An 18,910-nucleotide genomic window follows, 5' to 3' on the forward strand; every position below is an offset into this window, starting at 1 on the left:
GCCTCTTTTCAGCTGCACTTTCCAGTTGCTGTTGTGCTACTACTCTATTCTCCGAAAGGGCCAAACGGCATCACCAGTTTCATCAGTTTTTGAAGAGATGTTACAGTTCCAGCCCTTCAGCGCTGACCACCTTAGAGTTTACTGCTAGCCATAGAGAGTAATGCAGCCAGCCTGCCATGTAGCCAATAGAATAACACCCAGCTTAATCATAGTCAATGCCTGAATTAAGGATGGCAGGATGGGGGCCAGTAATATTTTTACTTCTATGTCTTACATCCAAAGATCTCAAAGTGATGTTCTAACATGGATGAACTAAACTTGGCACTATCCCTGCAACACAGGGTATTATAATTATCCCATGATTACAGATGGAAAATCGGAAGCACAAGAAGATAATCGTTCATTTCCATTTTTATTTATTTTTTCAATTTGTGGCCCACACTTGTGATAGAAACCTCACAGCGCATGGAAAAGGCACAATACCTGCCCTCCCTAAGAAACTTACAGTCTAAATGGATGTGACGTGCAACAGATGTGGGAAGTGGGCAAAGATGTCAGCACAACTGAGGCCATCCTAGTCATACGTCTTGTCAGTTCCATAATTTTATTGTTATTAACTGCCTCCTTCATCCCTTCCCATCTGTCTCAATGCCCCATTTCCCTTCTTTTTACACATTATTCCCTCTATTCTATACCCTTCTCACCCCAGGCTTGAGATTCAGGGATGGGTGGGAGAGACCAAAAAGGAAAACACAGTCAGCAAAGATGGGGTTGGTCTTCTAGAGGCAGAGATCAAAATAGCCTGTCCAGACCCTGGAGTCCTTGCCTGCTCTTATCATTTTACACGTGTTCCTGAGGTAGGTAAAGAATTTGAAAATATGCTGCGAGACACTAATGCTTAAATAATAGTTTAAATGTTTCTACTGAAACAAGAAATGATAATTGTAGTGACGCTGGCCAAATTCCAACACACCCCTCTCCCAAACAGTGGCTACTCGTGACTGGAAGTTCATTATTCAGAAGGTGACCCCACACAAAACACACCTCTTAAACCTGGGAGAGCTGAGCTTAAAGGAAAAAAGGCTTCCCATTTGGGAAGGGCAGAAAGTGGGAAAAACAGAAACCTAAACTGCGAGAATAAATATAAAGATAAAGTTAAAACAAATATAAATGTTACAGATAGGAGAAGAAAGAAGAAGAAATTACTCACTACACTGTCAGGTAAGGCCCTATCTCTGAGAGAAGGGAGCAGTGTGTTCTACTACTGGCTTCTGTCCCAAACCAAAGGCAGTAGAGAAGGAACTGAGGCTCTCGAGCCAAATAGCACTGTACATGTATCCCGTGCACACTGTGAGAGAGACAAGATATGCATGTGTATTTCTATGGGCGCTTCTGGTGAAGATCTCTAATCCCAGGTGAAAGGGACATTGCTTCATTTGCAGAGGCGCACGCACACGGCTCTCTTGAAGAAGAACAAAGAAGAACATTATATTGTTGTCCTTAAATAATCATTAATAACTAAGCATCTGGTGTAAGACACGCTTCAACCCCATTCCACCAAACACATCTCAAAAATGTTTAATGAACAATTGAGTGCATGGCCTCACATTTGATTAGCTTTGTAATACACTCACCCCTCGCTATAGGAGCACAATTGGCTCTCAGTTTTCTGCTCGTAGGTGAAACTCTTAAGAGGGACACTAAATTACCATTAAATACACGTTAAAGTCTGTGATTGGTTCCCAGTGCTCCTAACTCAGCAAAGGAGTGGCAGCATGTGGTGCTGCTTTCAAAAGGTTAAATGAATTTTGGGTTGGGGGGGTTGGAGAGGTTTAAAAGCTGTGGGTAGTTTGGGGCCATGAGCAGGAAGGAGGGTTAAAACCTGGTGGTGGGTTGGGTCCTTGGGGCGGGTGGGGTTAAGGCTGCTGCACGTTGGGTGGGTGGGGCCAGTGGGGGGTTCAGGCTGAGGTGGGCTGCGGGTGTGTGGCCGGCAGCGGGGTCAGGCTGCGGCGGGTTGGACCTGCAGAGCTGGTGGTGGTGGAGGGTGTCAGGTTGCGGCAGGTTGGGTATGTGGGGCTAGCAGGGGTTGGGGGGGGTCAGCCTGTGACGGGTTGGGTCTGTTGGGCCAGTGGGGGTTCAGGCTGCAGCGGGTTGGAGCTGAGGGGAGGGGGGTAAGACTCGTATTAGCTGGGGGAGTTCATTCATCTAGTGAGCAAATATAGGTATATGTGTCTGTCGTTTAAGTGAGTACTTGTAAGTAAAGTACTTGTTTCACAAGGAATGAGTGTACAGGAATTTGTGTTTGTATTATATCAAGGGAAGTTTCTCTCAAAGAAAAATAACTGACAAGTCATGTTTTTCTCGCCTTGAAGTTTGACATTCATCAGCCATGATTAGATACAGTTGGCACAGTTCTTCTTCAAGAAGCCAGAAAAAAGTGATATTTCATAGGGGTGTGAAACGTTCATCATCTGCTGTGTAGACTCCATTGATGTGGCCTGATTTTAAATCTAGTATATCACAAGGAATCCCATTTTCTGTTGTCACTTGTGTGCCACATTGGTCTTCTAAATCTCCGTATTCTGCAGAGTCATTGTTATTTCTAAAAAGGAATAACAAAATTACATTACTGCAGTCAAAGTGTACTGTTTAACAAAGACTATACATAGTTAAAACAGTTTAGCATGCACTTTTATTAAGAAGCTGGCAGAACATTATATACAAGATACATAATGCAGTAGTCTGAAGACAGGAATGGGAAAAAGAAACTCACGAGTAAATTCTAATATTACTTTGGGACATTGGCTCCCTTCTGTTGCCTCACTCAACTTCTACGCCTCAATTTCCCTTTCTGGAAAAGGGTCTGAAGGATGATGCAAATTAGAAGAGATAAAGAATAAAATACACATTCATGTATGTGTATACACACACACACACACACACTTAATAGATTTCAAGGCTATCAGGGAGTACCATTATAATTTAGTCTGACCCATTGCACAATATAGGCTATAGATTTCACTCAGCAATTCCTGCATCTAGTCCAACAATGTGTGGTTGAACTAGAACAGATCATGGCATCCAGCAGTGACTTACACTAAAAATATTTGAAATATATGCACCACATCTCTTAGTAATCTGCTCCAATGGTAAGTTTCTCTTGCTGTTCAAAATTTGTATCTTAGGTGCAGTTCAAAATTTCACTAGTTTTACTTGCCATCCACTAGATCTTCGCCTACTAGATTGAATAGCAGTGTGTCTTGCACACTTCCTTTTTTCCAGACTCAAACTCTGATACCGGCCACATTCAAATAGTTTCAACAGATAATGATCTACACTTATAAACTGCAAGTCTATGTTTACACTGTGCCCTTAACTCGAAATAAGATACACAGTTTGCACTGTGGGGCACATGACCTTTTCCAAAAGAATCTTTTGGAAGACGGTGCTCTTGCTCATTTGGGAGAGGAAGAGTGCCTCCCACAGAAGCACTGCATTCTTTCCAAAGGGATTGGAAAGAGTACATTTTGTGTGTGGATGCTCCGCTTGCTCTTTTGGAAGAGGGCCTGATTTTCCAAAAGAACTTCCTAGTGTAGACGTGGCCAGCCTGTGCCTTTAAAAGCTTGACACAATCATGAGGAGAGGAGTTTATTACCCCCTTTCATTTATTATTAGCAGGTCTTTAAGTCCAAGTATCTCTCACAGGCCAGTAAAGATTTATTATTGATATATAAGTACTGAGTCAGGTTGTCACAAGGTATTGTGGGACTGGAAGAAATACTGTAGGTAAGCTGGGAGTTTCTTATCATGCTAAGTTGCAGATGCTGCAGTCTGTAAAGTATAGCAGGTTGTTCAACTATGAACAAACAGATCACAAGGTCAAAATAAACCTGGAAACTAAAGGAATTATACAGACATTGTTGGTTGTTGGTTGTTGGTTCTAGATTAAATTCACTTAGGCTATGTTTACTCTGCAGAGCTAGTTCAGGATACTTAGTTATCCCAAAATGGAAACTCCCCATTTAGGAAATACCAGGCATGCTGTTTTAGCATCCCTCTATCCCTTGTTGTAGGAGGAGTAAGAGATACCTCAAAATAGCTGCGTTGACAGCGCCAAATCCTGCAATAGCTTATTTCAAAATTGACTCAAAGTAGGATACACAATTTGATGCTCCGAGGGGCCCTTTGTTTGAAAGAGTGGTCCTCATGGTGCTGGATTTTTTGATCCCTGTCCTGTTCTTTTGAAGAAGCAGGGGCTGTGTGGACACTCTCTTTTAAAAGAGCAGATCACTCTTTTGATCCATTTTTTATGTGTAGATGTGCTCTTCCGAAAGAAGTTCTTCTGGAAGATCATCTCTCAAAAGATCACTGTTGTGTAGACACGGCCAGTGGCTTTGCACAGTCACATCTTTTGGGATCCTCTCTCCCAGCTTGGAAATGAGACAAGTCCATCAGCAGAGGAGATGATATGTTACCATGGTGATAGTGCTAACACATTGGAAATCAGACTTATGAAGGACTGGAGAAAGAGTCTGCTCTGTATGAGCCAGCTCCCACCGAGATCAGTGGCCAAACTGCCACTGCTTCCTATAGAGGACATGAAGATAGAGCTAGCGGGTTCTTGGAGTGTTACGTTGGGGCAGCAGAGGTTGAATGTTGCCAAGGGGCTGATCAACAAAAACATCTTTACTTGGGACAGCATGGAAGCATGAGCTTAACTTCAGTGAAATTTGATAAGTCCTACAGAAGTTTGTCCTACAGAACATTGTTGTGTGCTGTCCTGAACACGGATGGATTTAAACATATGCTTATATGCTTTACTGAATTGAGCAAACTTCCTTATTTTGTTCACTCTGTAAGGGCCTGAGCCAAAGCTCACTGAAGGAAAAAGAGCCAGATTTTTCAAACACTCAACACCTATAATGGGAGCTAGATTTCTTAAAAGAAAGCAACTCCCAGTGTACCACCTATGGCCTGATTTTCAAAAGAGCTCAAATATCCAAAAAGCTGAGCCCCCTTGAAAATCTAGTCCCAAGTGTCTGTCTCTTCTCTTGGGAGACAAAGTGGTGCAGATCTTCCCTGTAATCCTGAAATCCTCACAGCAGTGGATAGGAACAACTAAAATTATTTCCTTATTTGCAACTCTCTTTGATCACTGTTGGCTTAAAAGTGTGACAAAGTCCAAATGAAAGCACAGTATGAATCCAGCTGGGAAAAGCTGGTAGCAAAATGGTAAGCAGAGGGGAAAGGAATCTAATGAAAATAAAAGGGCAAGAGCTGAAGCAGAAAATGGGCAGGATGAATAACAAATTTATAGAGACCGACAAGTGGAACAAGTAGAGAAGGGAAGAGAAAATATATTTTAAATAAAACAATATACACGGTATATACCATATATAGGGGGCCGTCCTGTGCCAGGCTACTTATTTTTGAGAGGGAGGAAGGAGATGGTGGTGTCCATCTTTTGTCTCTAATATACCATACAGACTTCCCGTTAGCTAGAGAATCATGGTTACTTGGCGTTACTATTAGTGACATGTATTACAGGATGCCCAAAAGGGATTGTAGCTCCACTAGGCTAATCACTGCAATAGGGACTGCAAGAGACAGTCCTGGCCTTGAAGAGACAAGTCAATCAGAGGAAGAGCTACAGGAAGTATTATCCCAGATTTACAGAAGGAGTAATTCCGGTAAGGATAACATAGAGATTATGGTTCAGATCCTCAACGGGATTTGGTGTCTAACTCCCACCGATTTCAGGGGAGTTGACTGATGGCCAAGATCACACAGGAAGTTTGTGGCAGAGCAAAGAACTGGAGCCTGATCTTCTCAGTCTCAGGTCAGTGTCTTAACCACAAGAACAACATTCATTCATGGCTGGTTAGGTATCGTTCTTATTTAGAACAGGGATGGGATTAGATAGGGGAGAGTTTCACAAGCTCATACCAGTATTCTGAATAAAATATTCTTGAAATTCTCAAACCTTCAGCTCTGCAGGGTTCACTCAACCTCAGCAGTACGTGTTATTTTTACACAGATGTTTTACCTTTTTCCCATAAAATAAGTTACTTTTCTACTAGGGCAATCGCTGAAACTCCTCACTCTTCACACAAGAATCAACTCACATTGGACTATTTGTCTGTATTTTTCTTGCCACTGGACATCTGCTAATTTTTAAGCTATCTGGATGTCAAAAGCATTTGTACTTTTCCAATCCATCTCTGACTCCTGTTTGAGCTTGCAATGAAATCATAATGCTTGTGACAACACATCAATGGCCATGATGATCAAAGGCAAATAAAGGGTTCTCTCTCATCACTGCACGATTAAGCTGTAGAGTTTCTGAGGAGCTGAGAGATGTCCTTATCTAAGCACAATTGTCAGAAATAACAGCAAGTAGGAGCAGAATGGGAGCTGGGGATCACAACCAAGCCTCCAACTACTTAGCTTCTTCTCCTTTCCATCCCTATCTCACTGGCTCACAGCAGTAATTATCAAGTAGCCCTTACTATAACTCTTACGCACTATACACTCAACATTATGACTGCTGCTGCAACATGAGCAGGTGAGTAAAAGAGAAGGGAGACAACTGTTCCTTACTCTACTGCATAACCCAGATAGTCTAGTCTCATAGGCTATGTCTACACTAATTTTTAAGCTATCCGGATGTCAACAAGCATTTGTACTTTCCCGATCCATCTCTGACTCTTGTTTGAGCCTGCAATGAAATCATAATGCTTGTGACAACACATCAATGTCCATGATGATCAAAGGCAAATAAAGGGTTCTCTCTCTTCACTGCATGATTAAGAGTCTTCGAAGTGGGCATGGTGATCAGGGTGATGGGAGATTACTAATGAAGTGCTCTGATGTATATGCAGCACTTCCTTAGGCAAATTCTCCCCCGTGGCAACTTTGTAAAGCAATCGTCATATTCTTTCCCTGACTTAAGAACTCTACATTCCAAAATTACTCTTGGCCTATTGTTTATTTGTAGCCAATATGAACTGCAGAGAGGATCCAATGATAACACTTTGCATTCACTTAATTCACTAGCAGCTGGTTAGAACAAAAGAACAGCTTACTTTCTGCGTTGGCGGATTCCTGACACAATAAGTAAAAAAATTCCAGCTATAACGAGGCAAAGAACAACACTAAACACAACAAGCCAGACAGGCACAGTGGATTCAACGGGTGGTGATAAAGTGGTGGAAATCTTCAAGAACTCCAGTGTGTGGTCTGTGAGTAGGAAGGCACTGTTGATTCTGTTTCTGTTCATCCTTTAAAAAAAAAATACAAAATGCCAGAGAAATGATAAATGCATTTATAAATGAAAAGACAGCAAGGAAAATATAGCCCTGATGTGGGCAGTACAACTCTGGCAGGGCTGAATGTGGCACAGTGTAATGTTTTTAGGCTGCATACATTGCATAGCCACTATCACTGACCCCTGTATATACTGTACCTAGCCACAAGCCTCCCATTTGCAACTGTTTGGAAGCTTAAAGGATATGAATGAGACTTGAAATTATCACAATTTAGATCAGATTAGATTTAGATAGAGTTAGATAAATTTAGATAGATGACAGATGATAGATAGATAGATGACAGATGATAGATATTATTAATCATTTCTGCTTTAGGTCATGAATAAACTCTCAAGAGATGGAATATGTTAAAAATCAATGGAATTATTGCTCAGACAAAATGTATTATTCTTAATTCATGTAATTATTATCAAAGGAGGCGTCTTGCACTGGTCAGACATTGATTTTGATTCATAACAGATTTTGCATGTCCAACTTAGATTCAGAATACTTTAAGCAAAAGAAATATTGGGCACAGGCATTCTCTGACAGGAGTTTAAACATTTTTAAAAGTATATACTCCTCTGCAGTAGGTGAGAGACAACAGTTAAAAACCAAATATGCTATAACAGCACCTAATTTCTGTGGCAAACAGTGCCTTTAAAAGACTTAGTGTAAATCAGCTTATGTTACCCATGTATCAAAGAACAACAGAAATGAATGCAAAATAAAAAGGTGCATTCCAATGCTCTTAGCAAGTTTCAGTGAATAAATAACCTCCTTCGCCCATTAATACACTTGAGGTTGTGGCTGGGTATCTGTGTAAGAATTAGTTTAATCTGCTCAGCAGCTTAAAGTTAATCTTTCCAAAAGAATGCATATTCATTCATCAGGAATTAGGTATTATGCTTTTGCAAAGATAACATGATTTTTAAACACGAAGTTTAGTATATTTAAAAACAAAGGGCTCTATTTTCCACTTGATGTTTGGGAGATATATGTGGGTAACTCTGTTTACAGAGGTTACCCTTGCAAAGTCGTGGTGAACACAATGGAAACTGTTGAAGTCTAATAACATATTTTTCTTCCTTTCCTATGCAGTTCCTCTTTATTGTCTTTTGAGCTTCAAAACGTAAGTTTTAATGGGGAAATGGGACAATGTATGCTACATTGTATTGTATGCAAATAATGCTCATCTACTTCAGGGACAGGCTTCTCACAAAGACTAATGATAAAAAGAATGTGAGCACTACACTATTTCTTGGCCATGAGACTGGAGCAGCCAGCACTAAAAGCAGGAGCCTCTGTCACTTGAATTAAAAGTACTAAATCCCCTGGCTGGGGACTATATCAGACTCTGCAGATCAGCCATTAGAGATGGCAGATAAAGGATTCTCTCTCTTTAGTGCATGATGAAGCTGTAGAGTCTGGGAGGAGCTGAACATGTCCTTATCTAAGCACAATTAACAGCAATAACAGCAAGCAGGAGCAGAATGGGAGCCAGGGATCACAATCAAGCCTACGGACTTTTCAAGACATTCTGAGAATCCACTGTTAAAAAGAAAACACCTTTCAAAGTTGCAGTCAACCTCCCAATGGCTCACAAATTTCAGGAGGTCAAACAGCCTCTTCTCCCTCCGTCACATGTAACTCCTTTTAAATTCACTTGCATGTAGGAATCAGAGTATGAACCCTATTGTGTTAACTACTAACCAATGAACATAATTAAATAAAAGATACAGAGTGCTAGTTCATATGGCCTGAGACACAGCACCCCAAGAAAAGTCAGAGAAAGGGTCAATTACTTTACCTTATGGCTGCTTCTACTTCACTTCCCGGTACAGTTGTCACATTTTTGGAAGAGTCTGTGACCACAAACCAAAAGGACACCCTCTCTGTCATACAGCAAAGCAGCACATTGGAAATTCTGTGAACATTTAAAACAAACCAAATTTGAGGAAAATAAGTTCAAAACAAAAGTACATACTGAAGTGGCAGATGTTATCACTGTATTCCACAGTGTTTTGGTGTATGTGTGGAGAAACATCTTGTAGAAAAGCAAATTAATGGCGTCTGTAAACTGACTGAGAAAGAAAAACAATTATATCATTTCCTATCCTCCTGTACTACCCTAGGAGCTCTTTGGGTGGAAGATGCCATGGAGAATGTTGAATCAGTGCACCTTCCCGCTTGCCCACTTTCTGACCAATGTCACTCGTCTTCTTAGTGTGTCCCCACACCAGAAGCAAGAAGGCTGTAGAGAGTTTGTCTAACTGCAGCATCCTCTACAGGCATTCCATCTTGAATGTGTCTGACAGGTTGCAAGCCAAGAAAAGTCACATTGGCCCTTGGCATGTACCTAGCTCCCTAGTCAATTCTGCAGTGGGAGTTGAGTGGATTGTTGAGATAAGGGGCCAAGTTACTTGGACCTGTTGAAACTCACATCCATCTAGCACTGACCCACAGCCTTTTGGTCACCTTAAGTTACATTTAACTTTCTGGAGACATAAACATTCAGATGGACATGAAGCAGTTACTGGAAGCTTTGTAAACAATCAGATTTTCATGAATTTCTACATAACATGAAATCTGGAAAGGTCTTAAAATTAGCTTTTTCATACTCATACACTTATGAAGTATTAGCGGAGTAGCCGAGTTCGTCTGTATCTACAAAAACAGCAAGAGTCCTGTGATGTCTTAGTCTATAAAGTGCCACAGGACTCTTGTTACACTTATCAGTAGTTCATAATGAAAATGCCATTAGAAATATATGAAAGAGTAAAATATTGTAGGAATTTGAAGTATAACTGAGAGTAGATGACTCTGCATTATGAAAATCAAGGTGGGTAGCATGCTGAGACTGCAGCGCCTGAACGAATTTTAGGTGACATTTGGGTAAGCAATTATTCTGAGCAAATAATATTTTCGGATCAAACTCAGGCATAACAATCTGGACTTTTTTCCACTGAATTTCCTGGGCTGGTCAACCTGTGCAGTAATTCAGCATGGCTCCGGCAAGTTTTCACACATAAGTGCCCTGGAAGATTCCCACTTGCAGTATGGCATCACCAGCCCCCATGTGGAGTGAATCCCTGAGACTAGGTATGCACTGTAATTATAACACCCTGTATTTGTTAATATTTTGACATTGTTGCCACCTCATTTTTATGGCTTAGGCCAGCCTTCTCAAAACACAAGTTTTAACATTTATTTCCTTCTGTTTTTTTCAACAGGATGTATTTCCTTCTGCAAACAGCTACCCACAACAGAGTATTGTAATGTTCTATAGTGACCCCCTACTGGCTGGTCAGAAATGTGCATAAATAACTTCTAGCAATACCTCAGAGGAATCTTGCTGATTGTAGAAGGTTGGCTCAATGTAGGAAAAACAAAAAGGCATCTGGTAGCATTAAAGATTAACAAATTTATTAGGGCATAAGAGTTAGTGATTTGCAACTCACTTTGCCTCATGCATCTGACGAAGTGAGTTGTAACTCAAGAAAGGTCACGCCTCTAATAAAACTATTAGACTATGTCTAAATTGCTGAGAATTGTTGGCAAAAGATATGCAAATTGTGCAAGGCATTTGTCTATCTCACACCAGCAGTTCTGTTGAGAAAGGCTTTCCTGACATTTGGCCTGTTCACATGCCCCTTCTTCCTCGTGGAGCGAGGAATTATATTATTTTATTATTTGTTAGTATATTGTGTTGTTACTCTCCACTATGTCTGTGATTCGAAGTAGTTTATAAATGTCAACAACACAAATACAGAGGTTATGCATGAATAAAAGGCAAAGGCAGTCCTCTTTGGTTTTGATTCGGTTTGTTGGCAATAGGCAACTACTTGTTTGTTTTGTGTATAAGATGATACTTTAGTTGGACTCAATGTACCGCATTCAGAGATGGATCTCAGCTGTAAAGTTTGGGTCCGTATCTGCTTACAAACTTTCCCGACATGCTCAGCCAAAAGTTCATCCCTATTCACATCATTAACTGGCAAATGCAATTATTATTGTCGTAAGTCAAGCAACAAAACTCATGCAAATAGGTAAATTTTACTTCCTTTGAGCTCCCTGCTACACATAAAATCCTTGCACAATTATACTCATACAGAACTTGGCTCCACGGACACTTTTCATCAACAGCATCTGAGAGTAGGAAATCCTTCTAGGCTTTGAAAAGAAAGAACTTGCTGTTCATGGGAATTTCAAGCAGGCTGAGTAAACACCAAGATGGACTCCAGTATAACACACCAGATCACATCTCTTTTCACAGCCTCATTATCATACAAAGTTACTCGTTTATATATACTATTTCCCTTTCCAATATGTGTAATAATTTATATTGTGTTGTAACATACATATTTAACAGTAAGAATCTGTTCAGGTGGCAAAACTTGATACCCCTTATGGAAAGTACTATTAGGTAACTCTGCAAACCTGCCATGATGTGCGTATTTCTTATTTATTGCAACTTTTTACGCAGGATCTGCTTGTGCTAGGTGGATCGTGCTGTGCACCATGCCAGCCCCTCCCCAACCCAGTGTGGGGCCCGTCCTAGCCTCTCAGCTCCTCTTCCCTGCACACAGTGCCAAAATAAAAGGCATGGCCTATTCCAAAGAGCTTACAATTACAATAATAGTTTTCTCAAGGTCAATGAGCAGAAGGGAAAAAACCTATTACATTTCTTAGTCAGAGGGCAAAGTAACTTCTTTCCTGGGAAAGCACCAGGTTGTTAAGGAATACAAGAAAGCACAGGGAGCCAAAGGGCAGTGCAGAAGCATATAGCTTCAGCGCAAAATCCAATCTCCATTGGCTCAGAGACAGACCACAGCATTTTGGATCTTTTGAAGCCCTTGGTATGATATTTTGCAAGGCACGGGCACATTCTCGTGTTTCTCTGCTAACATATAGGCCATCACGTGCCAACAATGCCTACATACTTCGTATATAGGACAAACGGTAAGCAAGCTTTGATAAAGAATGAATGGACACAAAACAGATGTCAGAAAGCTCTTAACTCACAAGCCTGTCAGCCAGCACTTTAATGGAGTGGGCCATTCTGTTAATGACCTGAAAGTCTGTGTTTTACTGAAAAGGAACTTTAAGAATCGCTTGCAAAGAGAGTGTGTGGAGGTATCTTTTATATTCAAACTCGACATATTAACATGGGGTTTGAACCGGGATGCCAATTACCTGGGTCATTATAAGGACTCTTTTACATACTTTGTTTTATCTGACTGTTGACTTCCCCACCTTCTATTGCCCCTCTACTCTTCTGATTTGCTCACCTTGATTACAATTTTTCTGATTTGTCAACCTTGATAACTATTTTTGGTTTTCTGTGCCTTAAATATTGAGTCTGTTCTGGTATGGCTGTGGTCTGAAGAAGTGGGTCTGTCCCACAAAAGCTCACCACCTAATAAATTATTTTGTTAACCTTTAAAGTGTTACCGGACTGCATTTTTGTTTTACAAGGCACTAGATCTTTCCCCTCCCCATGGAAATCTCTGTAATCAGGAAGGGCCAAAATGCTCATATTGATATAATTAGTTCAAACCTGAGAGCACCCAAACATTTGTAATTCCATTTCTACATGGTCAAAATATTTTAAATATGAATGAGATCCTTGTGTAGAAGATACAGAACAAAGTTTGGTTTTGTCTGGCAGGTCTATGAAAGATATTGCAGATTTTTCAATATCGCTGTGATAAAAGATAAAAGCGACAACTGATTCTGCTATGAAATTAAAATAACTGCTCTCACATTCTTTATGTATTAAAGCTTAACTGGTCTCCGACACAAAAGACATGCATCATTTCAAACCAGTCATAGATTAGAGAAACCAGTGTTACCAACACAAATTAGAGAGGATCAGTTTTTTGCACTGTGCAATCAAAGGTCTGTATCTCAAAGCAAATTCCAAAGCCCTATTAAGCAGGAAATCAAAGATTTGTGCCTCTGCTGGAAAAGTTAAATTTTACAATAAACATTCATTTTCTATTATTAGAGAATACTGTACTCAAACAGGTTGTGTGATTTTTTTTTCTGTCTCGTATTACTCTACATTGAAATTTGAATATAATGGGAACCTTCTCTGACTTCCTGCCCTAACGTAGGGTCTGAACAGGGGCACAAATGGGCACCTACTCCTGGCCCACTGCCATTTCCTATGTTCAAAGCTTGTCACAGTGGTGAAAGAAATCCCCATTTATCCTTCCTCGAAGAATCTAGCAAGGGATCACTGTGAATCCTACCAGGTAGGCTATTCTCACTGTGCTGATCCATCCACCGTTTAGCTGCCATGTCCTTGAAAAGTACAAATTAGGTGTGGAAGTAAATGAAGCCCTAAAAATGAAGTAGGAGCTATGGAGAATCACTTCTGTTGGTCAGTGACCTTGTGAAAATGAGTTTTCCCCGACCCAGGTCATCCCCCTCTGCACAACCCCTATATACTTGCAAAGGGAATAACGATTTGTACCTTCATGCAAAAAATGTAACCATTCAATAATTCTCTGTGCTTGTTACTTCATAAATATTTGATCACTTGCATACAATGTTTCATGTTATTTAAAACTAGACCAAAACAAACCTCAGGGATAAACAGCTAGTTTGTTTTTTTTATGATACTGAGTAACTCATGGTGAATCTTCTACAATCCCTAACGAAAATTCCTTTACATGTAGCCAGTAAAATCACTGACACTGTAAAACGGAATTTAAATGGGTTATCTTACCATATTTTTCTCGCGCTTTCTGATAAAGTAGTGGTAAAGAAAGTGGATGGAGGAAATGTTTGTCTGACTTCAACACACAACATTTTAATTGTTCTGATATGACATATTACAGTGAATTCTTTCATATCCAGCAGCCCTAGGACCAGGAGGTTGCCAGGTATTCAAATATTCTGGATAATAGAGAGGTATACCTAGCAACGCATAACGCTAAAGAAAAACAAGATTAGAATTAAGAAACAAACAAAAATGTACACAGAGTACTTTATTTACCAATAACAGCAGTATTGTACAATGTAAACTTATATTGTATTTGCTGGATTTATTTGCATTTACTTTCACTGTACTGTACTTATGGAAAATGGAACTAAAATTTTACCTATGTTTCAAATGCCAGTTACAATCCTGGATATGAAAGAGTTTAATGTACATTGATTTTCTTTTAACAATGTAGCACCAAAGAATTATCCCTTTTCCAATAACACACAAAATCTCACTTCCAAGCAAGCAACACCACTGGCATAAAACGTCACATGTTGGGGTGTCAGCAGTCCAAGCTAGTGACTGAAACAAGAGTCTGGCCTAGTGCATGTAGCAGCATCAAAGGACATGGCTGGAGGCATGGTCAGGAGCCAAGGCAAGCCAATGGCCAGAGTCAGAACAGAAGCATAAGGGAGAACTAGGGATGTAGTCAAGGCAGGACAGTGGTTAGATGCAGAAATTCTAAGGAATGGGGCTGTAGCAGAGCAGGCAAAGTTTGGAGCAAGAGCAAGAGCTAGAGCAGGAAACAGGTGTGGCAAGCAGTGGCCGTGGAACACATTGTGCAGCCATTGTGCTGCTGTTGCTCCAAGGCTTAAATCATAAAAGAAGAGGGCTGGAAGGGACCTCAGGAGGTCACCCAGTCCAACCCCCTGCTCAAAGCAGGACCAAACCCAACTGAATCCTTCTAGCCAGGACTTTGTCAAGCCTGACCTTAGAAACTTCTAAAGATAGGATTCCACCGCCTCTCTCGGTAACCTCTTCCAGCGCTTCTCCCCCCTTCTAGTATAATTTTTTTCCTGACATCCAGCCTAGACCTCCCTGCAGCTGCAACTTGAAATCACTGCTCCTTGTTCTGTCATTTGCTACCACTGAGAACAGCCTCTCTCCAGCCTATCACATCTCCACCTCATTATTCTTTTCTGCAGATTAAATAAGCCCAGTTCCTCAGCTCTTCATAAGTCTCGTGTCCCATACCACAATCACTTTTTTTGTCCTCCACTGGCCATTCGCCAATTTGTCCACATCCTTTCTGAGTGGGGAGCCCAAAACTGGACGCAACAATTAGGATTTAAATAAATGGTGAGCCATTGGCCCTCCGACCCAAAAAAGGGCTCAGAGTAACATAGTGAGGGTATTAATGGGCTCTGCCAAGGTCATTGCATTGTGCTAGGAGACCACACCTGAAGGCGGCTGAGAGCTTGACGTGAAAATATAAATTGTAATATTTTATGTGGGCCTTGATTCTTTACTTCACCTACACTGATATAAAATCAATGGTAAATCATTTGAAGTGCATATGAAATTTAATAGAGAAGACAACTCTTCTGTCAAGTATATAAATTAATCCACAGGACTCAACAACAGAAGTTAAATTCTGCATTAAACTGATAGGTTGGTTTAAAAATGTCTATGGAAAAATATCAGAGGGGTAGCCGAGTTAGTCTGTGTCTTCAAAATCAACACAAAGTCCATCCTGTGGCACCTTATAGACTAACAGATAGTTTGGAGCATGATATTTTGTCAGCTGCAATGGGAAAAGACTTTTTTTTCCCCCACAAGGGGAACAATGTGGTGGTAAATTGGCCTGAGAGAAGAAACCATCACAGTATTGTCCTACAGACCATACTGAGTGATATCCTGCTGGGGTCCAGTTCAGTTCACTATATTCATGTGTAATGTAGATAATGCCATAGAGAGTACACTTACAAAGTTTGCTGATGTTACCAGTCTGGAAGAAGTTGCATGCACTTTGGAGTGTAGGATTAAAATTCAAATGATCTGCACAAAGTGAGAAATGGTCTGAAATAAACAGGATGAAATGTAATAAGGACAAAAGCAAAGTATTACACTTTGGAAGGCACAATTAGTGGCACACATGCAAAATGGGAAATGACTGGCTAGGAAGGAGTACTACAGAAAGAGATCTGAGAGTCTCAGTGGATCACAAGCTAAATAGGAGTATAACTGCTGCCAAAGAATCAAACAACATTCTGAGATGTATTAGCAGGAATGTTGTATGCAAGACATAAAAAGTAATTCCTGTGGTATGTTATGTGTTAACTTCCGGGTGCCACATTTCAAAAAAGATGTGGACAAATTGGAGAAAGTCCAAAGAGGGGCAACAAAAATGATTAAAGGTCTAGAAAACATGACCTATAGGGAAAGATTGAAAACAACTGAGTTTGTTTAGTCTGGAGAAAGACATGATAACAGTTTTCAGGAACATAGAAGATTGTTACAAGAAGAAGGGATAAAAATTGTTCTCTTTGACCTTTGAGGATAGGACAAGAAGCAACGGGCTTTAACTGCAGCGGAGGCAGCTTAGATTGGAGATCAGAAAAATCTTTCTGTCAAGATGGTTAAGGACTTGAATAAATTGCCTTGGGAGGCTGTGGAATCTCCATCATTGGGAATATTTATGAGCCCATTAGGCAAACATGTCAGGGATGATAATATTTAGTCCTGCCACGAGTACAGAGAACTGAATTAGCTCTCCTGAGGTCCCTTCCAGTCCTAGCCTTCTATGGTTATCTTTCAGTTGTAGTTTCTGTAAGTTCTCAAGAGAGATAACCTAGTTAATATTACAGAACAACAAGAAGTCCTGTGGCACCTTATAGACTAATGGATATTTTGGAGCAAAATGCAGTCAAGTAGCACTTTAAAGACTAGCAAAATGGTTTATTAGGTGAGCTTTCGTGGATATTTTGGAGCATAAGCTTTTGTGGGTAAAGACTTCTCACTCATGCATCTGACGAAGCGGGTCTTTATGCTCCAAAATATCTGTTAGTCTATAAGGTGCCATGGGACTTCTTGTTGTTCCCAAAGACACAGACTAACACGGCTACCTCTCTGATACTCGTTAATGTTAAAATTTTAAGCCCATTTGTTATTAGCATCATATTTTTTTTGCTTCCAAGTCAACTTACTGTTATTTCTATTAATATTGTCATGACATGCCAGTAGCAGTGATGCCAGCAGGAGTTGTAGCTTAAGTGCCTATCCCTTGTTTTTTCCCAGGTTGGTGAAACTGCTATAAATATGAAGAAAAATTTTATGAAAACAAGATCTGTATTATAAATAGATAACAGTGGATGCTCGTGTACTGTAAGTTTCATAAACTGCAAAAGTGAACAATCCTGAAGAAGCTTTATAGCACACTTTAAATAAGTTGCTTAACTCATTTTCTCTGAGAAGCACTTATGTTGTTTGCAATAATAGAAGCATGCTGTCATCTACTAAGGAAAGCAACGTGGTACATACGAGATATGGCTCTCTAACTTAAAGGAGCACTTCTTACAAATCAGACATCTCAGTTATGGATGGGATTGTTTTATTTAAAACCCACTACTGCAGCTGCAATTAAATACCATATGACTCAGATTAGCTAATCTCTCTGCAAATATGGAAAATGCTTTATGGGCCTCAGTGCCAGCCAGAGTCTGTTTTGCTTAAAAGCAAATCTAATGCCTGGTCTCAATAATGTACTATAACTGCAGACATTGCTGTTTATATTCATAAACAAAAGATACCAAAGTATCTTTATATTGCTTTCATCTCTAAGAAGAAGGTAATCATATTACAAACAGAAACTGCCATACTGACACTGACTACATACCTGTCTAGTCCAGCAGCCTTGCTTATATATTAGCTAATACCAGACATTTGAGAGGAAGGTATAAAAAACATATTGGGAGATTTTCTCCTGACTCCAGCTGGTAATCAGCTTATGCCATGAAGCAGAGGCAATCAATGTGGGGATAATAAGAGAGGCACTGGCCATGTACCCCTGTCCTGCCTGCTCCCCCTTCCCCCTGGAGTGGAGTGGCCTAGGAGTAGCAGGAGGCAGGAAGCTTGTGCTGCTTTTGGGCTGTGCCACTTGGGAGAGAGAGTGGGATCACCCCTGCACTCATGAGAAGTGGTGCGGTGCTGACAGTGAGTGCCGGGGTGGGTGCAACGCTGGGGTGCCTATGGTCCCTTGTGCACCCCTGTGTGTTGCCTATGCCCTGAAGCTTGTGCTGAAAATATGAAGCAAAATCAGAAGTGAAATTTGAAGCTTTTTCCTAGTAGACTCTAAGGTAATTAAGCAGGTGTACTCTTAGGGACAGATAACCTTGCAAATTCTGAAAGCTATGTCATTGTATATTACTTTCGTCTCCTTTACTCACAAGCATCTCTGTGTCTTCCTGCAGGCTGGCTTTTCTGCCATCTTGCCTATGAGGTGCAGAGGTCTGTGTATCTCCTGGGCCCCAGTCCTCTGCTCAGGCCACGCTCCTGTAGTGTGGGGCCCGGTTGCCCTTTATGGGGTCTGGGCTTTAGTCCCAAGGCCCAAAGGGCAGCAGGTAAGAGCCCCCTGATTTGCTCAGTCTCTGTTCCCAGTCCTCTTAGCCTTTGGCTGAGTCCTCAGGCTACCTGCGGGAGCTGCTCCCCATGGCCCCGTCTCTGGTGTTAATATCTCTAACTCCCTCCTTCTTTGTCTGAATCTATGACCTTCTCTACAACCTCCTCCTCCCTCTCTCCTGTTGCCCTGTTGGGGGAAGATTTTTAAAAGGCAGCCTCAAGTGGGGCCAGCTGGCCTCTTCCCCAGCTGTTACCACTCTGTCTCATTGCC

General features: G+C 40.8%; 1 protein-coding gene across 2 annotated transcripts in view; it reads right to left on the bottom strand.

Moving 5' to 3' along the window:
- Positions 1–374: 374 nt before the first annotated feature.
- The window catches only part of CLTRN (collectrin, amino acid transport regulator), a 34,808-nt gene continuing 16,272 nt past the window's right edge, over positions 375–18,910 (bottom strand). For both annotated transcript variants that reach the window (XM_074983357.1, XM_074983356.1), the window contains exons 4-6: positions 9,118–9,234; positions 7,086–7,280; positions 375–2,602 (exon numbers count right to left, since the gene is read on the bottom strand). In XM_074983357.1, coding sequence (XP_074839458.1) covers positions 2,446–2,602; positions 7,086–7,280; positions 9,118–9,234 — 469 coding nt within the window. In that variant the 3' untranslated portion in view covers positions 375–2,445. The remainder of the gene's footprint in view (positions 2,603–7,085; positions 7,281–9,117; positions 9,235–18,910) is intronic.

This window comes from Carettochelys insculpta, chromosome 1, assembly GCF_033958435.1.
Source record: "Carettochelys insculpta isolate YL-2023 chromosome 1, ASM3395843v1, whole genome shotgun sequence".
Classification (NCBI taxonomy): domain Eukaryota; kingdom Metazoa; phylum Chordata; order Testudines; family Carettochelyidae; genus Carettochelys; species Carettochelys insculpta.